At 28.4% G+C, this 24145-nt stretch overlaps 2 protein-coding genes across 5 annotated transcripts in view; one reads left to right on the plus strand and one right to left on the minus strand.

Annotated features, from left to right (window-relative positions):
• LOC118069304 (zwei Ig domain protein zig-8-like) overlaps positions 1–24145 on the minus strand; it is a 147318-nt gene that overhangs the window by 121680 nt on the left and 1493 nt on the right. The window lies entirely within an intron of this gene.
• LOC118069297 (ras-specific guanine nucleotide-releasing factor 2-like) lies at positions 688–20855 on the plus strand. Its single transcript, XM_035087298.1, has 22 exons — positions 688–965; positions 1645–1695; positions 1891–2021; positions 2118–2234; positions 8649–8755; positions 10795–10942; positions 11035–11369; positions 12579–12808; positions 12900–13093; positions 13598–13723; positions 13809–13911; positions 15457–15708; positions 15801–15958; positions 16192–17014; positions 17224–17406; positions 17614–17888; positions 17975–18114; positions 19086–19473; positions 19538–19635; positions 19724–20006; positions 20275–20472; positions 20554–20855. Exons 2-22 carry the CDS (start codon positions 1668–1670, stop codon positions 20779–20781), a joined length of 4545 nt encoding a protein of 1514 aa, XP_034943189.1. The 5' UTR covers positions 688–965; positions 1645–1667; the 3' UTR covers positions 20782–20855.

The raw sequence follows: 24145 nt of genomic DNA on the forward strand, positions 1-24145 counted from the left end.
CAATCGAAAACTAATTCCACGAATGTAATCCAAAATCAAAAATTCCATACCAACCTACAAAATAAAATCAATAAAATCCTACAACAATGAAAATGGACTAAAACACGAGATAAACAATAGTGAAAAGACGAGATATATATCTGGAACAGGTAGCGTCATTGTGACGTAAGTAACCGGTAACGATGTCTCCAAGACACGTTAAATTACTGAGAGCAAGTAATTACAGAATTGCAGCATCATTTTACGAGGCCTTAACTTTAATTTAATTCAAACAATTGTAGTTAATATCTAAAAGAGTATTTTATGATGAAATAAAAGCGTTATAGTATAAGGAAAATCAAAAACCAGGTCTGATCACAGCATATCTACTCTAGCGTATTAGCGTGATGAAGGTCGAAATATTAAAGAAGTACACAGAGATCCAATAATAGAGAGAAAACAGGTCGCCACTAAGACTCGAAGGTACAGAAAAAGAATCTTTTCTCCAGCCTATGATTATGAGTGAAAGTAAGGAAGAGCAGGGGTTGCCTGTACTAATGTCAAAAGCTGCCAGGGGCTGGACTATAACAAGAGAAAGAACGTTACAGGACTTGCGCAATAGTATCATTGCTTCTGCGTTAACCATGAAAGTGGAAGCTTTACCGATATCACTGTCAGGCTTGTCGCAACTCCCGGAGTCGAGTGATCCCGTCCTACCATGAGATTAGATTCTGGTCATGAAAGTCTCGACGCACCCTCGAGTGACGCGCGTCCGATCCTCGAGTCCGCTTTTTGCCTTTAGCGCGAATTTTCGGGTGATTATATTTTGCTCAACTCAACGCTAACACAATTGTTAATTTATTCACTTAAATAGTTAATCTAATAGCAACTTATATAGCTCAATATTTACGTAAATAAATAATTATCAAGCGAGTGGCGGATATAAAATAATATTTTACTTTTTACGATACAAGAAAATAAATCAGGTATTGTAAATAATAATCATAAATATTTTTTATTTGTTTACATTGGAGTTGTCAATTAATTCACGATTTAAACTTCACAAAGCATGGCTTTGTTAAATATATATTGTGGTTATTAAGGATATATCAATCATCGAATGGAATGTCTTCTTGCGTAAATTGTACCTGTATTGGTATATAAGCTATTGAAAACGTCGATTTATATTGTCATCCTACCTATCATTTTCTCGGTTCAATTTATATCGGTTTATTAAACTGTCAGTTAAAAGAAGACATAAGATTTAATTTTTTTTTTGTTATCTTGTTAATGTTAAAAAAAATTAAGTCAAACACGATACATGTAGATAGTATATCTTTTTATTTAACGCTGTTTCTTTATGAATTTTTCTTTCAAACTTGTCTCAACTTTTTAAAACTAATACGATCATTTTATTTTCTTTAAGCCAGAAAACTTATCTTGAAAAAAAGAAATAAAATTGCAATTGTATTAAAGTATATTAATTTATATCAGTCAAAAGCACTTGTGTGATAAAGTACCTGTTGCAAGTTTCACGAAACTCATCAGTCGAAAATTATAGTAATCAAGTAGTAAAGTTATTGTTAAATATATGCAGATTAAGTAAAAATACTCAAAGTATTTTTATATTACATGGAAATTCAGACAATCATATTTCTTCGGCAGCTTTAAGCTACACAACCGTTGTTATGCACAGTCCAAAGATGCAAAAGTCCGGTGAGTTATTTAAGTCTTTTCCAATCTTTTTCATTATTTTATTTTATATTAAACAACTATTTGGAAAGTAAAAAATTTATCTACTAAAACTAAAAGTTAAAAATGTTTTAATGAAATCTAAAAATCACTATTTTGGATTTTGAATGATATTGAAAATTCATTACTAAAGATTTTACAAATGATACAAAATTCTAGTGAGAGTGAACGATTCACAAATACTAATGATGTCAGAAAGAGCTCATCGTGATCACTCTCTTGCTGGCTATTTACATAAACGAACCGCTGACTTAACTAAATGGCAACTTCGATGGTTTGTTCTATATCAGGTAAGACTTGTTTATTTACCAACATGATGAATGACATCAATTTATTAATCAAATTGTGGCTGAATTAATGGAAAATGATGATGTTTAATATTACAGAATTTATTATTTTATTACGAAAATGAATCATACACTCGGCCTAGTGGCATCGTTTTACTTGAGGGTTGTTATTGCGATCGACTGATACCAACTCGAGGGAAAGAGTCGGAAAAGCAGGTAAGATGATTAATGAGTCTGTTTATAATTTACAAGAATATAATAGAATAAAATATGAGATAAATGGTTATAAGAAAAAGATATAGCCAATTAAATTATTTGTTGTACTTTATTGTCACAACATCAATGACAAAAGGTTGATCAACTGAATTACGATCAATTAATACCCCTGCATGATCCTACCATTATATGTAGAAATGAGAAAGCTGAAAATTTATTTAAATTAAAGCATAGCAATGGAATATTTATACCTATCAATATCGGTTGATAATCTATATTTCATCTGTTCACTATTGACGTTGACTTTTATAAAAAAAAAAATAACGCGTTAACTCTAGTTATTTATTGAAGATCATTTTTTTCATCGTGCCAGCTTTGTGGAAACATTAAAATATATTTTAATAAAATAAATTGATTGATATAATACATTAGTTTAATTTGGTCATATATCAATTTAATTGATTTTTGTTTATTTTTGTTGTTTAAATTTAAAAAGAAAAATACGATAAGGATGATTTTTCCTATTTGGTTTGTGATGTTGAACAGAAAAGATAATCATTACCATTTATCTCATTATATCTCAATCGTAATTTTTTTTTTTTTTTTGCTTTAAAGATATATCTGTATATCAACACGAACAGATAATTAATATCATCCAATTTTAAAGGAATTTATGCAAAAAAACGTAACTAATTAATTATATATTTATAATATTCTTAAAAATAACAGAAAAGTAATTAAATTTTAAGCTTAATAATTTTACTTCAATTTAATTATGATGCTTCGAAAATATGTCTTTATGCAAAGAAAGTTTGTTCAACATGCAAATTTTTTTTCGAATGAAAAATAATCAACTTTGTGAATGCATAGTATTACAAAGAATAAAAGAAGCTATGCCAGAGGCTTTTCTTCGTTCATCATGATGAAAAAATACATGGCAGTGGAATTAAAAAAGAATTACATTTAAAATTGTCGTCCAACTGCAAATGTTGCTCTATGAAAATGATTATTAAAACAATAATTTAATTAAACGAACCAAAAATAAAAAAATAAAGAATATTTGCAATTTTAATGTATTTCCATTATATTCTATATTTACTCTAATTAAAGACGTTTCAATTTTTGTCCAACTCTGTACATCACAAATGTACCGCATAATTAAGTCATCAAACATTACTCTATTGAATACCCGACGAATTGTAATTAATGATTATTTTAACAGGACTATGTCCAGATGAAACTTTCAGCTCAATGATCGCATAACATACTAGAGTATACAGAAGTTAATCATTATAACTCATTGTTTACTAAATTCAAAAATAAAATTTTCATCATATGGAAGTGGGTCAAATCAATAGTTATCCGTTTTTAATAAATGATTATACTTTATTTTTTATGAGAACCTTTTTTTGTTTACGCTAAAAATATTTATTCAGAAAATAGACGGTAGAACAAGCAGTACACCGCCAAGCTATTTTCTTTATTTATTTAACTTTTGTTGACAATACATTTCGAATATTTAGATATAGTCAGTCAACATTTATGTTATTCATTATTTAGAATATTTATTTATCTATTTATAATACCGCTCTTCATGACTATTATTTATTATCCAATTCCATATCGTTGATTGTTATTATTTTATTTCATTAAAAAAAACCATAAATGATTAATTATCTATAAAGTACTTCATGCTGAAAAAATGATTGCGTCTTTCTTTATCGGCAAACCAGATGCGAATTATTAATAAAGAAAGTTTAATAATGCAAGGGGAACAGAGGCTGAATGTCGTTGATGATAAACGATTTTACGGATGAAAAGGTCTTGCATCTGGCGGGGTCAAGGCATCCGACTTGTAACGGCTGACCAATGCATCGGTCAACTACTAGGGTCCGACCAGGACGAGCTATTTTCACACGATCGATCATTACTCTCCGTTAGTTTCGCCAATATACTCTTTCAAGTCACACTGATTTGTCATTAGATTATGACTACTTGCATCATTCCTATTATCGATTTTACTGACGTCAATTGAGTCTCCCAAAAGGTTTTCCTATAAAATGGTAATTTCCGCAATCGATCCACAAGTGAAATTGAGGTGATCAAGTTCAAATTTTTTGCTCAGTTCACAACACTTTTTTATTTATACTTCACACTAATACCAATTATCATATTTTCTGGTACCTTTATTTAGATCTTTCTTATTTTACCGTTAACTTGTAAGTTGAAAATCGATGAATAAAAACTTTTCATTCTTACATGATACAAATAAATATTTTTAACGATGTAATATAAAACTTTCATCTTATATGTGATACTTCGTCGATTTACTCTTCCCCAGAGCACGATTTCATTAAGTTATATTTTCCATCACGATTTTATGTATGAAACTGATGTAAATATGAGATCCCTGAGATAGAATATGAAAAAAGTATTTAGATTTTTTTTCGTCTGAAAATATTCCAACTGCATTGCAATAGTGGATTGTTTACCGAGGGTGAAAAGTAGTCAATCTAGACATGAGTGGAGTTGATTGGCCTAGGGTAAAATGAAATGAGAGCAACTAATTTCATTTACGTAATTTTTTTGTCACTCACTAGACCATGACTGTTCTAAACATTAATTAATTACTTTAGCATGAATCATTTGTCAACAGTTATCATCATATATAGAGTAGTTTCAATATTTTATTCTTCTATTTTCTGGAGTTTTTTACTTCTTGATGAATTTTTCTTACACTGAAAAAAAGCCTCCATTTATCCAAGATGATGAAGACCGTATATATTAAGGCATACATTTTCCTCAAGTATAAAGCACTAGTTACTACATAACAGAGTACTTGTGTGAGTCAAAAATTCTTGATGTACGTCAACATGAAATAAACTTTCTCACAAAGCTTAAACATACTATCAAAACTTGAAAGCTCTCACATGCTTATTCTACTGACGTAGATGTACTTCAAAGTACACAATAGATAAATATCAACAAGTTTTATGATCCCTACCGCACGAAATAGAAATGAAATTAATTGACTGCATGAAAAAAAAATTTCTATCAAATTACCGAATAGAAATGTTCATTAAATAACAATTTTTTATTTTTTTACAACTGACATAAAAAACAATTTTATCGTAGCTAACATGTATATAGTTTTTTATAAATATTTATTTGTTTCATTTGTTATTGATTTTATACGGCAACTAACGAAAAAACAGAGAAAGAGAATGTATGAAATGTATGAGCAATGAATAACAGGGCATGCAGGAATCCACTGAGAAATATGCGGGATTCAAAAAGGGAGGATGGTGTGTACTATCTGCCTGTTGCTTTAATAGCACACGCTGTGCGCATATATCTCATGAGCATGGCTGTTATTCAAATGACATTGTGAGTGGCCCTAATTCCCTGGGAACTAGTTATTCCTTGATTTTTCAAGTCACCCAACAAATATCGAAAAATTTTTAAATATTTATTCATGGCTAGATAAAAAAAAAATGATAAAAAATCCTAAATTGAACTTAAATAAAAAAATTTCTGAATCGATTTTTTTTATAATACATTATCGAAGGATTAAATATTAAAATACATTACTTTTAATTATTTCCGTTTTTATTCATAAAATAAAATCGGATCTGAGTCTTTTTTTCTGTAGTAATCCCGATAACTTATTGCAGCACTATAATGTCGGTGACACTAAGACGTTCTAATTTTTTCTTCTTATCTTGCTCCATTTTTTTCAAACTATTTTTCACATTATAGAATTTATTTTGTTTCTAGCTTCCACTTGCCCTTCTCTCATGCAACATGCATCAGTTTTCTTTTTCCTGACAAAACCAAAACAAATATTATTATCTAAGACATAAACCTCGCCGGAAATTGATGCTAGAAGCAATAGATCTTGCGAAAAGAAGAGAAAAGTACATAGTATTAAATCTTCACAGAGGTTGTATAGCGTTAGTTCAAACATTTGCCTTGTCTCTACTTCTTTCTGCATCGTTGCTTAACCAGATCAACTCTTCTCCGCAATTTCCTGTCTTTTTTGGCGTCGATTAAATTTATAAATTTAGTAATGTGAGATCGTAAAGGTTTACTTATCATTTTTTTACTCTTAAAAAAAAAAAAGAAAAACAAAATGGCATTTTATAATTCAACCAATTAATTCAAATCATAAACAAGTACGGGAATTTTTTTAACACAGGTATAAATAATTTCAATTACCTTTTATCATGTTGGTGATGAAAAAGGATTTTTTTTTCAGTGAAGAAATTTTGATGGATATTTTTTTTATTTATTTTACAACCGCTGAGTTTCAAAAAAAAATAATTTGAACATAAAGTGTCATCTGTTTGAAGAGAAGTTTGAAATTTCACATTATTTTTTGGTCACAACTATAAATTGTTAACTCTGAGTTCAAAAATAAATATATTTTGTCACTCTTGAATTTCTCTATCCGTGGGAATTTTATTTAATTTTTAATTTCATTGAATTTCACTCTGAAACGAAGAATAATTGACGTGCCAAAGTAATCTATCGTTCCAAATGAAAGAGATAATTTTAATCTACCAATAAATTTCCATTAATAGAACATATTCAACAAATAAATTTTTCTATTAATTTTAAACTCCAATTCTAGGGACCCATATTTGATAAATGTGAGGTCGTAATTATGATTTCCAACTTTTAATTTAATCTATTACTTCCATTCAGTTAGATTTATTCCAATTTAATAGATTCTTTACTGCCCTTTTATTTATACGCAATTCTATTTTATAACTTCACTTTTACTCATGATAGAGACATATATTCAAGTGATGCAATTCATCATTTAAAGTGAGTTTCAAAGTAACAATAATAAAATCCAACCGATACAGTCAACATCGTATCACCAATGACATACTTACATGACTATGCCTGCAACACTTCACGTATTTCCACCGATTAAGAGGTAGACATAGTAAAGCTCGAATTATTCAATATTAGCTTTCTAGTTTCAATCCTGTATTGAACAATACTATATCGGCGTCATTATCAAATCCAAAATCTCAGCTACTATATGTGATTGCAAATAATTATATTTTTTGCTCTAAATAAATCCATCGAGAGTTGCAATGGTTTTATTGATTAGTACATTAATAAAGTAACTTATTTAATTATTTACAAACTCATCGATAGTTTATCAATCGAACTCAGTCATTCTTGATAACAAAATACAAAAGTAAAGTTAATTTGGCCCCTAGCTGAATATTCTTTAAAACTTAAAACGATACTGAGGAGACCATAAAGTTTTAAATAACTCAAAGTATTGCATCGGGGAAAGAACTTTGTTAAAGCAATCGTCGACGTATATTTTTTTCAATCTGTAGTAATAAATAATAGTTTGAAGGGTAATTGAAAAAAATTATCCCCCTGTTTACTTTGTTTTAGAAAAGAAGGAAAGAAGAGAAAAATTAAATAAAAAAAGAAATGAAACCTAGAACAGTTTGACTGCAAAATCAAGTAATACAATTGATTTAAATATTTCAAGTGTTTTAAGTTAATAAGAATACAATATCATATGTACAGGGAAAGATCTTAGCATGACCTTGGCCTTTTAACCTGAACCTATGAGGTGGATGGAATGAATAATAGAACTTGAGAGTCCTAAATTTTTTTTTTACAATGTAATGAACACCATTTAATATAACGCAGGTCATAAAAAATATCTTAATTATATAGAATTTATTAAATATTTCATTCCTCATTATAATTTTTATAATGGAAGTACTGTGTTAAAATTTGAATGGAATTCATTCCCAGTGGAATTATTAATTTAACATTTTTTGTTTTAGTAAAGGATAAATTAACAATATCTGTCACATAAAATAATCGTAAATAATAAATTCAATTTAAAATGCATTTTATGTGGCAAAACGTAATTTTCAATTTCGTAAAAGGTTAATGCATAAAATTAAATTTTATTTGTATGTTGCAATTACCATTTTTCACAACAACTACATATTGATTAGCCATGAAGTGCACGGTTCAAAAACTGTTCTATGCATATTCCATGCGAGAACTCTATTGTGAAAAGCTAGAAAAGGTCGTAATCCTTTATGTAATGGTCGGAAGCGTCTTGTTCCATATCCATTTGCATTTGCAAACTATGGAAAGTGATGGCTCAACGAGCAAGTGCTGGAAAGTTTTTGATGCAAAATTCACGTTTTACTTAACAGTAACTATATATACATAAAACTTTGCATATTGTATTTTACTCCTTCCTTGATGACAATGTAAAAATAAAAGAAAATCATTCCCTAAGGATAAAAATAGTAAGAAGCTGTTTAAGATGTCTGTTAAAGCTTCTAAATTATTCGATAATGAAGTCAATTGAACTTTATTGAATTTAAATTGATTGATATATCTTTTTTGTTCCAGTATTGTTTTGCTATCTCTTATCGACGTGAAAATCAGCGCCAGTATGAGCTAAAAGCACCCACAGAAACTGATTGTAAAACATGGATTGAAGCAATAAGGGAAGCCAGGTCAGTACATAAAATAATTATGATTCCAACACTAAAAGTATTGTTAAACTAATCTGTAATAAAATAAACCACTTTTTATCTCACATAATTTCGTAAAGTTTTTTTAAGTAACTCGATAAAAGTATCAAGAAAATTATGGTATCTAACTTTGATAAACTTGCTCTTTCATACTGTATACCAAGTTATATGGCGACATGTAATAATCAAGACAAGAATGTTGTTGAAATACTTCATAAACTGCAGTGAATATTTCAAATGTCTTAGACCATCATTTTACTTCTGCATTGAGAGAGTTGTATTACTTACATAGCTTCGAACTTTTATTATTTTATGTACAATCAAACTTTTAAAAAAATTGTTTATTTCTTACATAAATATTTATATGTTCTACAGTTGGTATTAACCTTGCAAAGTAACCTCAAGCTAATTAACGCGCTGATGTGAATGTTTCTCTAATGCCTTTGTGCATTTTAGTAAAGTTCATCTTGTACTAATGATGCTCATGATGTTATTTGGTGGTTGGCTTGTCTCTTGATTCCAAGATTCTAGAATATTCAAGGGAATGCCCTTGTACGTAATCCAAGCGGATAAATCTATGCTAAAATACTAATTAATGCATATTTAAAATATGAATAAACATAAATCTGATATGTGTTTAATGAATAATTGATAAAATTCAAGTTGTTGATAACCTAATCAAAATGTACCCATGATAACGTGCGTAATATACAAGTCAAAATACAACAAATTAAATGAATATTCTAGAGATAGAAATCTTTCCTTAAAACTTTATTAATATATACAACCTTGAAACATTATATCAGCAGTAACGTTATCCTCCAATCAACTGAACAGTTCAATATTATTTCTGCACTTTGCTGCATTGAAACTTCTGAATTTAATTGCTGTTTCAAAAACAAATAGTTTTCAAACTATAATGATTCAATCAATAATCGTCATAATTCATTTATTCAGTATTTTTCACTTCAATAACTGTAACGGATTATTTTATTCTCAATTAATCAAATTTCTGATGTCAAAGAAAATAAATGATTCAAGATAGCATTAAAGTAAGTTTAGAGATTTATAAATATTATTCTCTAAATGGAAGGGTGAAAAGTAGGTAATGCTGGTGAGAACTCATTTATTCCAAGAAAATATAAATACCAACAACAATTATAATATTATGTTTTCATTTTAGTATTATAAATATTCTAAAATAATATTTATTCTATTTTGTCTAAATTATTGTCATTCTTTTGGTCTATAATAAGATTCACGTACATTTTATATCATATTCCACATTCATATTCTACTAAATATTTATGCAATCACGGAAAAGAGTAGAAAAAATGAATAAATAATTTCTTGTCGCTGATTCTATTTAAATTTGAATGTCAATAATGGTTATGGGATTTTATATTTTCTTTTTTTCTATTGAAAAGTTCAATCTTCTACAGTTACTCATTTTGTCCTTTTATTAAAATAGCCGAGATAATTTTGGATTGAATAATTATTCATTCCTTTTGAAATGAAAATATTCAAATGATGGTAGTGGTAATTACACACCTTGTTAATCATTGACTAGTTGAATAAATTAATGGCTAAATTATCGAAAATCGATTTTCCTTAGATTTAATTTACATTCGTTTTCCCAGCTTATTAATGACTAATATTCTCAGTGTGTAATTCATGCAATGCTAATTATAACACTTTTAGTACATATTGAATAATAATTTAAATATAGAAATTAAATTTTAATGATGTATTTACTTTGCTATTTGATAATAGAACATTCCTATATATCATGTCTATTATTTCATGCTTTCATGAGTTGATGCCAATTAACTGTCTGAAATCAGTAAAATGAGATTTCTAAGTATTTTAAAATAATGAGAATTTAATTAAGTCTCAAAATTGGGAAGAGACTCATGATATTTTTCTGCATATTTTCTTCTCTCATACATTAAAACATGACTCAACACTTGAATATTTATTTCATCTCAAAAATAACAAATTAAATTTTTTTGTTGCTCCAGCTTCAACAAGCTCCTACTACAGAAGGAAGAACTTGAACAGAAACACTTGCACCTGTTGCAAATAGTTGAGAGTGAAAAAACTGCCAAGTGGCAATACACACAACAATGCGAAGACCTTGCTTCAGAAATAAAAAAATTACGAGCAGAAGTATGTGACCTTTAGTCGAAATCAACCTGTTGATGGGAAATATTTGATGTTCTATATATAGATAACTTATTTAAACTATTTTCTTTTGACAGTTGTGTGCTTTGAAACGAGAGCTGCGACCAAATCCAATACCTTTCGTTTTTCCTGCTCGTGGAGCATTACAGAGAACTTTATCTCATAGCACTGGATGCGATATGAACTCTACGGGAGCTTATTCATCTTTTAACACGGGATATAGATCACATCTACATGGATCCAATATAATGATGGAGGGTCTTAGAGGAATCGCCGAAGGATCTGCTGATATAGAAAAAATAAAAAAAGTTCAAAGCTTTTTCCGGGGCTGGCTGTGTCGACGACGATGGAAACAGATTGTAGAACAGTATATCAAAAGTCCACATGCTGAAAGCATGCGCAAACGAAATAGGTAATAGTGTAAATCTGTTTAAACAATTTAAATACTTCTATCATTCTAGATTATTCATGATATATCTCTTTCCGGAATAATACAAAAATATACTTTATTAAGAGATTATATAAATTTAGTTATGCAAATAAATTAATTTTATCTGAAAAGTTCGAGTTTACTCAAATAACTGAAGTAATTAAAGGAAAAAATTTTTAGTTTAACAAAAGTGATAGGGTAAATTTGTATAACAACTCCTGAATTATAACTACTAATGATTTCATACGAATAATTAATTAGTATACTAATAGTACTATTTCTCTTCTTGGAAATGAAGATGAATCAATACTCTAATAGTGATTCATCACTTTTTTTTCATAGAAGAAAATAAATAATACTTTATGCTCACATTAATATTGTGTCGTAGAAATTGAAAGTTGATGATAAATTAATAATAATTAAATAAGTAATCGTTTCAGATATGTCAAGTGTGTTAAATTTTACACAAAATTTATAATAAAAAATAAGTTTTTTATTAACGTTGTTTGAACAATAGAAAGGACAATTGAAAAATATATCTACCTAAAAAATCACTAAATTTAGAGTGAGTGATTTAAAATTGTAATTATGGAATAGATATAGATTTACATGACGTTATTTACTGTAAGTTCTTAGTATTTCTGTCACACGGTAGGTATTGTGATAAACAAATATACTGAAATGGAAAATTTTAGTTTAGTTTTCAGCGAGTTCCATTTAATTAATAAATAGTCCTTCCAATGTATTCAATTATTATAAATATTAGAATTTAATTAATTAAATTAAAACCAATTTATCAAATTACATTTTGACTACACGAATTATTGTTATTATTATCCACATTATACATTCTTGAAGGTATTGTATTTTTGTAAATAATTTTGAATAAAAATAACACAGATACAAATTTTGTGAAGAATTCAACATATTTGATATATTATATCTGAATCAGTTCTCTTTAACTTCATATATTTATACGACGCATTCATTATTCAGAATTAATCTCTGATGCAAACATGCTTCTAAGTTCGTTTTAATAATTATTCTAATTAATCAATATTAATTTAACTAATTTTTATTTTTACTATTATTGTTTTTTTCTACTATTATAAAAAATACCGTTATTGGAAACAATACACAAAGGATAAATATCTCGTTTTACTAAAGATAATAAAAATTTTTTGTTTACAGTTTAGTATTTAAAATGGTTGAAACTGAAGAAGAATACACAGAGCAAATGGAAGTATTGGTTAGCTGTTTCTTGAGACCATTCAAAATGGCAGCAAGTTCCAAAAAACCACCATGTAGTCATGAAGATGTAAATAGTATCTTTCTAAATAGTGAAACAGTATTATTTCTACATCAAATATTTCTCAAAGGCCTCACATCTCGTATGGAAAGTTGGCCTACTCTAGTGCTTGGTAAATAGACATAAAGTTTCAAGTTTGATCATGTTTTAATAAAACTTTTGAAATTAAATACAAATATTAATAAACAATAAACTTATTTCAGGTGATTTATTTGATATGTTACTACCGATGCTTTCTATTTACCAAGAATACGTACGAAATCATCATTACAGTCTCCAAGTTTTGACCGAATGTAAACAAACTCCTTCATTTGCTGCTCTTCTGACTCGTCTTGAGAATAAACCTGCTTGCAAAGGGCGATCTCTTGAGACATTTTTAACTTATCCTATGCGTCAGGTAATTTGATTGTATAATTTACTCTTTTTCAAAGATATTGATAATTTATTTGATAGGAACAGACTTTATTTTATTTGATAATAAATTAATTATTATTAGAAATAAATAGGAAATAAAATCACTAGTAATTTAAATGAAGAAACGTAAAGTAAGGTTTTCTAAAAAAATTTCTTAACTTTATTTTGTAATAAAAATCTTGTTTTCTTGCCTCATAATCTGTCTGAATCAATGATCTCTGTAAATAAATTATTCAAGAATCCTTGAGATCTGTGAGGACTATAAAATCCTCCAAATGTTCAGTTTCCAGGTACACAAAGTCAATAGTCTAACTTTTGAAATGTTGTGAATAATGAATTTAAGTTAAAGGAAACTAAAATTTAAAAAATATATATTCGTTTTTATTGTCACTTTTAGAATATAGCATAGCTTTTGAGGACAAATGTTTTATGCAATAAAAGTTTCGACAGGGATTAAAATTAAAGACAAGATATTAATACTTTTTAGGTTCCACGATACATCGCAACTTTACGTGAGGTCCTTGCTCATACTCCTTATGATCATGTTGAACGTAAGAGTCTTCAAAATGCTGCTCAACAATTAGAAGATTTATCAAGACAAATGCATGATGAGGTAAAATATTTAACATTCTATTAACCTACAATTTATCCTGGTATTCACAATGAAGGAAAAATAAAATTTAATTGTTTATGTTCAGGTCAGTGAAACTGAAAACCTTAGAAAAAACTTGGCAGTTGAAAGAATGATTGTAGAGGGATGTGATATCCTTTTGGATGTTAATCAAGTGTTTGTAAGGCAGGGTAAGTAAATTTTACCTTTGATTAGGTATCCATTATTATTTTTAATTTCATCAATATAAATATGATTTAAACTTTCTGACATACATATCTAAGAAATTCTCTGTATTATCAGCTATTGAAAATATCCAATGAACAATCGTAGGTAAAAGCTTTTAATTATTCACCAATTCACCATTCTGACAAAAATTATAACCAGCTGTTGTAAAGCTTCTTTTTTATATCAAAATATACGAGCCAAATCTAATAATTTTTTAATGAATACTCCAGGCACAAATTAATGCATTAAGTAGCGAAAATACGAGCACTGTTAGCTTTTAATTAATATAAAATTATGATTTGTCTGTGTTATTTTCTCTTAGAAAAAAAAATTCCAAGCGTAATAAATTTCATTGTGTTTAAATTTCTCATATAAAAATATTTATTTTACAAATTATTTGTCTTGAGTCAGTCGTTTATTTTTTATTTTGTTTGATCAAAATTTGACTTCCTTTTATTTACGCATGCGCTCTATGACGATTCTCATTCAATCGATGTGCGTGATACACATAGATATAAATACGGTAACGTTCAAATTCACGTGATTATTGTGATCATGCGCAATTTATTACAGGGTTGGCTCGTTTACAGGGGTGTTATTTGTTGAATCAAATAATAATAACAATTGACAGAAAAAAACACTTTTAATAAATTCAATTATCAATGATGAAGCATCAAAAATAGCTACGGAAACTAAGGAGCTTCCTTTTAATCGAAGAAACATTTTATCTTCAAATCAAATGATAAATTTCAGTTCAAAACTTATGTTTATTATTTTTAAAAAATAAAATTTCATTTAAAAGAATTTGAAGGAAAAATTTGATGAATATTTTTATTTTTACATCAAAATCATTTAAACCATTGACAAGAACATTACCAAGATACACCCCTGATTCCGCGTGCTTAGGGTTTTACCGCATGGTTGCCAAGCAAACGTTTCCTCTTTTTTCGCGGTAGTTACATATACGATCGTTGAATAGTGAGAGAAAAAAATTTCTATCAAGCTTTTTTAGTTTTATTCTCATCCATAATATAAAAATATCCAAGTCAAAATCTAACGTAATCAGAGATAAACATCCTGTCGTCATCATAATTCGTTTTATTGGCGCCTTACGTCAGTTGCCATTTTGATATTAATACAAACGTGTACCAGATGTGCCATAATTACAATAATCAATAGCAATATTCAGTAGAATGTAATGACAGAATTTTCAAAATTGATTTTATAAATATTGGGGACCAAACCAGCATGAAAAAATTAGTAAGAAGAGTTGAAAAACCCAAAAAAAAATTCAAGTGTAAAAAGTCATTGGCTATGTCATAGGTTTGTTTTGTTTATAAACGTAAATTTCTAATCGATGAAAAAAATAATAAATATATGTATTTCTTCTCTAATCAAAAAGTGCTTCATTGCTCGCCATTTATTTAATTAACAACAAATAAGGTTTTACAGGTTAGATGTGGCACTGAGTAAATTCAATAACATTAAATTGAATTTTTTATGTGCAGGTACTTTAATTCAAATACTAGATAAACCTCGTGGAGTGCGTAGCAGATTGAGTGCAACCTTTGGAGGGAAAGGCAGTGGTGATAAAGAAGCCGTACGACAGTGTTTTTTATTTTCTTATCATTTAATAATTACAACTCGTCAATCCGACGATGACGGTCGCCTAAATCTCGTTCCTAACATAGGAAAAATTCCACTCTCTGATGCGATTCTCATTGAAGATCCTAGTGAACCAACCGTAGTAGATGATGACGGTAAAATATGCACAAAAGAATACAGTAATTTTTTTTATAGCATGCCTTTACTATCAGTTTAAACAAAATATTAACTGCATCAATATTTTTAGAACTATCAGTCTGTTCGGTATCAAGTGAAGTCAGTGAAAGCAGTGGTAGTGGAAGTGGAGGTGGAGTCACTGCCCCTTTAAGCAATCGAGATTTTAAAATTGTTTTAGATGTGAAATCAACTCCAGTGTCGATACATTTTGTAGCTCCCACTATGCAGGTAAATAAACATATAATAATGATTGTTGAATGTAAAAATTCAATTACACTGAAAAAACGATATTGTTGGATAAAGAATTATCCCATTTTTGATTAATAATCTGTCTTTCATTTTGTAGTACACGTATTATTGTTCTATTCAAGAATATTATGATCAAGAATGAAATTATTCTTAATTCAAAAATATGATTCTATCAGCGCACCAATAAAATAATATAACAAATGATATTTTAGGAGAAAGCCGCATGGATAAGTGATATAAGTCAATGCATGGATAATGTACATTTTAATGACCTGTTGCATGGAACTCTATCGGACACAAGTTCCGTAACAATGCCTCAGTCAATACCAAATGATCCAAAACTCTTCAAAGATGACGTTGACATCAGATTTAGTCGAACTTTGAATTCATGCAAGCTTCCGCAAATTCGTTATGCTACTCCAGAGAGGCTTTTAGAACGACTTACAGACTTGAGATTCCTTAGTATTGATTTTCTAAATACATTTTTACTTACATATCGTGTATTTACTGATGGTGTAACAGTTTTGAGAGCTTTGAAGAAAGTTTTTTACGAAGCTGAACCACCAGAAGCTTCAATGCCAACTGGATCTCTAGTTTCTTTAGACAGAATAACAGACATGACTGGAGATGGTCAATTACATTTAGACGATAGACGTAGAAGTAGTTCTACACCGAGAAGAACTAGTGGTGCAAGTTCTGTATCAGGGTATGGCTCTGAAGTTAGTGATTCTCGTGAAGCGAGAAGCCATAACTATTATGAATCTATTTTGGGCTCTCAAACATTAGCTCAAAAAGGATATTGGAGGTCGGGACATCGTAAACTAGAAGAAGAACAACCATTGGATTTGATATCAGAAGTTCCCTCGATTCTTAAGTGCAGTCCTACTTTGCAGTTACCAGGGTCTTCTTCAGGCAAACAATCTCCTAAGACTCAACGTAAAGTTAGCATCAAACAAGAAGATTCCGAGGAGTATGGAAGTCATCTTACTATCCCTAAAACTATGGCAGGTTCTTCGAGTTCCGAAACTTTAACAGGTATTTGAACTATTACGCTTTAATAAACCACTCTCTTTAACCCTTTCACAACTTAGTGAAGTTAATGAGTATTTACTTAGCCAAGTTATTATTCCTATTTATGTCAACTGTTTCAATACTTTTGAATTAATATTGATGATCAACTAATTATGGAAGGGCATAGAGAATTTTTGGTAGGATTTTTATTTAATACAAAAATTAATAAATAGATATAACAGCACATAGTGCCCTATCATCTCCAAGCAACATGAGTTCGGTAACTCTAGTAGGATCTACTGGATCAGGATCGGGATCAGGATCTGATAGAAGCCCTCAAGATCATATCCATTGTTCTAGAAGTGTATCTGAAGATTCTGAAACTCCATCAACTACAAAAGTGATGTCCAAAGATGGTAATTTCATTTATTTATAAACTTTTTAATTTAGAATCATTTTGATGTCCTATTTGGTTTAATAGCGAAGTTACAACATTTTTATGGAGAACATTAAACTATGAAGTTATTAACTAATAAAGCTTAGAAGAATATTAGAAGTTAAATGTTTCATAAAATCATAAAAGAAAAAGAATAAAATTTTTTTGATTGATAAAATTATTACAGAAGTTCAATTTACGTATGACGACACTCCATTATCACCCAAATCTCCAAAGTTTAGTCCGAGATCAAAGATATCAAGGAATCAACGATATAAGCGACGAGATTCAGACAAAGATGAATTAAATTGGACAGATGAAGATACTGCACCTCCAAATGATAGTAATTATGTTGGTCATAATCGTATTCATGGTCAATATCACTCTGACCCACACAGAGATTCGATCACTTCTGCTCCACCGGCGTCCGTGAGAAGTGGATCGATCTCTACTGCTATTGGGGTATATGAGAAAATATATACAAGCCTTTAATTAAAGTTTTAAAGGGATTCCTTTTCTTAGCTGACCTTTAATAATTACATTTATAGAATTATTGGGCTGGTAGAAGATCATTTCAAGAGGGTGAAAATAGTCCTGCTAGATCATCTTGTGTATTTCAGCATGATGCAAGTCAAGTATCTAGCAAAGCTGGAGTTGTCATTACCAGTTCTAGACAAAGTCACAGGAGGTTTGTTTCATTTAATATTTTAATTAATAAATTACCTCTAATTAATACCTGATTAGAAACAACAAGGTGCATTTGAAATTTAATTTATGAAAATTTTTACTTAAAAATTTTAATGAAGAAGCTCAATGAAAAATTATTTTAGTACAACTATGCCAGCCAGAATGGAATATTGTAAAATACTTAAAATTTGTGTATTTTTAATTCGATAAATCAAGAACATCCATTTTTAAATACTTGACTTATTTTTGTTTAATTTATTCCTATAGCTTTGGAACTAATCATGTGTGGTGAGTAGGCGCTGTAGTTAATAGAATCACTAATGCAAACATTTGATCCTCTGCATGAATTACCCTGTCTATTCATAATTCATAATTAGACAAATAGCTGAGTAGTATCACAAAAAATAATAATAGAATTTTAGAAGAAAAATTCTAATACTAAAGAGAATTAGAAGAAAATCCTTGCTTGCTGGCTGGCAGAGTAATTAGAGAATCTATCAAAGCTAAAAATAGATGATTTTAGATATATTAGATTGCTTTGGATGTTAAGCAAACTGATCTGGCACTGATAGATGATTTTTATTTTATTCACACCCTTAAGAATTCTTTTGTCAGAAAAATTGAAGAGAAAAAACATTTTTAAAAAAAGTAAAAATACTACTGCATCTGAAGTGACCTGTTTCCAACAAAACCACCTTCTTAATCATTTGCTCACTAGATTTTTTAAATGCAAACCATTTGTTTTCAAGTCTAAGCAGAACAAGATTACCTACCCTGATTTATGAAGCAACTAATCTTACTTTTTCTGACTCCTAAACAAATTCAACTGCATAAAAAAATTCAGTTGTCAGATGACTTAGAATTTGGTGTGGAATAAAGCAACTTATGATATGAAATTTGCATTAAATAACAAAAAAAAAAAAAATAAAAATGAAACAAATGAATAGTTTATTTTTAAATACATTGATATAGGAGCAGCACATCTACAGCAGCAACTGCGTTTGCTATAGCTACATCTGCATCTAGTAATCCTCCAGATAAGGTACCTAGTCGTTATACTGATGGAAATAATCGAAGTGGATCATGTCGTGATAGAAACAAACGTAAAGAACCAGTTTCATCAGCAGCCACTCTACGAGTGCTGAATGTCTTATCACATTGGGTATCTAAACATGCTCAAGACTTTGAATTGAACCATGAATTAAAAAATTTAACCATCGACTTTTTAAATGAAATTATCAGCAATCCTAATTTGCTACCAACTGAACATAAGACAGCTAGTCAATTGTTGAGATTGATTAGCAGAGAAGAGCCTGAAAACAATAAAATTGACTTGGAAAAGCTTCTAACTCCTCCAACGGTAAGTATATTGTTTAATAATTTTTTAAAATAAAATTAATTATTTTATTATTTTTCGAACATAGGTTCAAAGTAAAGAAAGCATTGAAACATTATCAGCAATAGAAATAGCTGAACAAATGACATATCTAGATCACAGAATATTTATTAGTATCGCTAGCGAGTGAGTATCTGTATTCACATAAAACTCTTTGCCAATGTCATTACACAATTGAAAGAATATTCGATTAACTAAAACTTGATTCCAACAGAGAATTTCTCGGTCAAGCATGGATGAAAACAGACAAAGCAACACGAGCACCACATATTATTCTCATGACGAAGAGATTTAATGAAGTTTCGCAGTTGGTTGTATCGGAAATCGTTCGTCATTCCAATATAGCAACAAGGGTAGCAGTAATTGAAAAATGGACTGAAGTTGCTAATATGTGTAAAACGAGTCGCAATTACAATGGTGTACTTCAAATATGTGCTGCATTTACAAATAGCAGCGTTTACAGATTGAAAAAGACTTGGGAAAAAGTTTCAAAAACAGTACGTAATTGTATTTTTATAATTAACTTTTCGTAGAAAAAAATTCTAATTGATGGTAATTGAATTCTGTGTATTCATGATATGCATTTCAATATAATTAAAAAGTTTTAAATAAATTGGTGATGGATGAATTTTTTTTTATTTTTATTATAGAATAAGTTAAAAAGGTTTTTGATTTTTTTTGGTTCCTATTTTTAGATCAAATTTAACTTAATTCTACTGGTTGTGATTTTTAATAGAATAATTAATTGCATGGTAATTTCTTTAGACTAAACAATCAATTGAAAAACTTCAAATGATTGTTTCATCCGATGGACGTTTTCGAAATTTGAGAGATGCACTGCATAGATGCGATCCACCATGCATTCCCTATCTGGGATTATATCTCACGGATTTATCATTTATTGAAGAAGGAACTCCAAATTTCACTGAAGATGGGCTTCTCAATTTTTCAAAAATGCGAATGGTAAATCTATTTCTAAATAACTTCCCACTGGTAAGTTAATAATCTTTAACGTTTTAATAATTATTCCTTTCATTTTCTCAGATTGCCCATGTTATTCGAGAGATTCGTCACTTTCAGCAAACACCATTTAAAATCCAACCAATTAAAAAAGTGATAAATTATTTATTAGATACATCACTACTGCTTGACGAAGATGACTTGTACCGAATGTCACTGGAGATAGAACCAAGAACATCAAGATTGAGTAGTGTAGCACTTATTAATATTCCACCAACCGTTGGACAAACTTCGTTAAAAAAGGACAATTAATTTTCTAGGTAAGACAGATGATTTATCGTTAAATATAACTTAAAAAATTTAAATTATTATTAAATGTAATTTTAATCGGGATCAATGTTAATATCTGAAAAAAATGAATTGATACAATTATTAAATCTTTTTTCAATATCAAACCGAGGAACTTGTAAGAAATTAAAAAAAAAAATATTTATTAAAAATATACATAATATATAAATAAATATATGGTATGTTACAATGATATTAATAATTGTATCAACAGATTGACTAGTTTCTGACATAAACTTTAGTTGACTGATTTTTTCAATGATTATATGAATAGAGTCTTTTATCAAAGTAAATAATTGAATGTGCCAAGTCAGTAAATTTTCTGTTAAACTGTAATTGAAAATTATTTTTTGAGAAAGAATTTAAAATATGGTTGTTATAAACTTCATCAATATAAATCTTATGACAGCGAACGTAGTTTGTTGGACAGAATATTAATCATATGATGTTAAATATTTCAATTTTAAACAAAGTAATTAAAAAAATATGAATCATTGATTATTTTAAAATGTTCACAATATCAACAATTATCGACGAGTGATTATACTAACGTTATTGTCAGTAATGATATATTTAATGCCAAAAAATTCATTGTGAAAGCTATTTTATAAAACTCCACATCAACGGGTATCGGGAGTTATAAAAGAAACACGCTAGTTTTTCAAAAAATAATAAACAAAATAGATAAAATATTAGATAAAATGATTTAGCCGTTCAACCCCGTCCGTTTCTGTCCACTACTGTAAAAAGTCAACTTGTTAAAGATCTTACGTCTTTAAATCATTATCTGTGATTCTCAATATTTGTACTTAAAGCCACAGTATTTATCTGTCTTCATATATGTTAAATAGTGAAATCTCTATCACCAAAAAAGACACAATAATTTTATTAAATTATAGTATATCTATTAAGCATATTTTTTATCAATAAAACTAACGTGTGATACATAAAATGAAAATAAAATATGTTAGAAATAAACTTGTTTGATAACTGTTACAAAAAGTGACACACTGTGGAGCGACAAATGCAATTTTGTTATTAAATAATTTTTGGAAAATAAAAGATGAATGAATAATTAAGGAATTTGATCAATCTGGCTTTTGGAGTCGCTCAATTTACAGTATTAAATGGCTTTCCACTTTAAAGAATTAATTTTTTTTTTTCATTATTACGGAATCCGATACCCGAGGAATTTTAAATGACTATCAATTAGATAGAAAAACTGGACAATCAAAGTGCATTCATTAAATTTTGGCCATTATCTTTCCAAGTGCATATCATATAATTCACATCAATCTTTTAAACGTACTCAGCGCATGCATAATTACGTCAAATATTTTTGCGTTTTAAAATTTTTAAAATATTGTCGTTGTCTTGGCGATGGAAAATATTCCAGTCGTAATTAAGTACATTATTTTCATATAATTGAAATATTTTAAAACTGGAGGTAGTAATTTTTTAATTAGTATGGTTTGATTATTTATTCAAGAATGCCAATGGAACATTGAAAATTTTTTATTACATTTTTGATCGATTATTCTGATTAAAAAAATATATATTTAAAAAAGAAATTCTAAAAAATCGAACATCAATAAAAAAGTGTTCGAATAATATATATCTTATGTCCAGAATTACATAAATCAAACAATACAAAAAAAATTCCCAATGAATTCCATGGAACTTTTCCGTAAAATGTTTCAAGCTTTTTTCAGATGAATTTTTTCATTTTTATTTCCATTATAAACTATAATTTTTTTTTAATTTTGTATTTTTTAATGATGTTTTATATGTATTATGAAAAAAACATATCAAAAATATTTTTTATCAACAAAGAATTTGAAAAATGGGGTCACTAAATTTTGCATAGAAATCTATTTTATAGTTGTATAAATATAGTATTTTTCTTTATAGGCATTTTGTTCACTTTTCTCACATAAATATATTCTTTATCATGATAAAATTCTACGTAACATCGGACCAAATAATTGTACGAATTCTCGAGTATAATTTGAATCGCAAATATTGGAAACCAGTAGCTAATATACAGTTCAGAAGTCATTCTACTGCAGATATTGTGATTACTTTACCTACTGTTTAGCTTGAATTTTATTTTCAAAATAAGAAAAAAATCTTTAAAAAAAAACAATTTTATAACTACCTCTATAAACATCACTGTTACCGTTAAATGTAATCAATTTATTCACAGATAAATTTATTTAACTCACTCACTTAATGTAATAAAAACTGACTAATGATAAAAAAAAAAAGTTACAAGACTATTGAAAGAAAAATTCAAATTTATTGTTAGAAATATATTTGTTGGAGATATTATATAAATCGTCGTTATGGAATTTCGATTAAATATATATTTATCAATGAGATGAGCTATTATAATGATCTATTTATTATAAATGTTATATGAAACGGTGTACATCTTAAATTGGAATGACTACCAAGGACTATGTATTTATCAACAGTAGCACCGATTTGTTGATCTACAAAGCTTTACAACTTTATGTTTTCTCACGTTGTTACGAAAATTATTTGATACAAAATCTGTTCCGACTTATAAAAAATGTTGGCCTATAAAATCATCAATATCTTAAACAAAAATAATTAGTAGCTTTTTTAATAATACCAATTAATTATCAACTATCAAAAATAATCATTATTTAAAAAAAAAAAGATAGTAAATTAGTTTTAATGGATTTAGTGAAGACAAAAGTAATGATAACATATGTAAGTCGACAAATCAATACTAAAGTTAATAGCTTCGTTAAAATTAGACGTTCACTTTCAGCAGCATGATAGGCATGATATTTGCGTGTATAAAATGAGTTTAAATCGAAACCTACGTTTAAATGTCTGCTTTAATACTCGACAGGCGTGAATGTGAAAGAATGTCCGAATCAATTAAAATTATAATGAACAATCTGACAGTAATGTACTGTCATTTTGATTCATATTATGAGATACATGAATATAGTATTATTGCATTAGAATTATAAGAACGGGCTGCATGAAGAAATTCGCTAGGATATTTAATTAAAATCTAAAAATATCTAATTTTCTATTATGCTTCCTCTGTCAATAATTTAAACATTGTCAAGATTGAACTTGGTTTCTTTTATCTTAAATTATATGCATATATTTGAATCTCTATGTAAGAAAATAACTATGCAAAAATGTACCGTTATTATACGTGTAATTTAAATGCCTTGCATTTTTTTTCTTAATTATATTCAAAAATAAATACTAAATACGTAATTATAAAAAATAAATGTCAATCATAAATTATGAAAGTTGTGAATAAAAAACAAAGTATATT

The sequence above is a fragment of the Chelonus insularis genome, unplaced genomic scaffold, assembly GCF_013357705.1.
Source record: "Chelonus insularis isolate UGA/USDA-ARS -01 unplaced genomic scaffold, ASM1335770v1 contig_406_pilon, whole genome shotgun sequence".
NCBI lineage: Eukaryota > Metazoa > Arthropoda > Insecta > Hymenoptera > Braconidae > Chelonus > Chelonus insularis.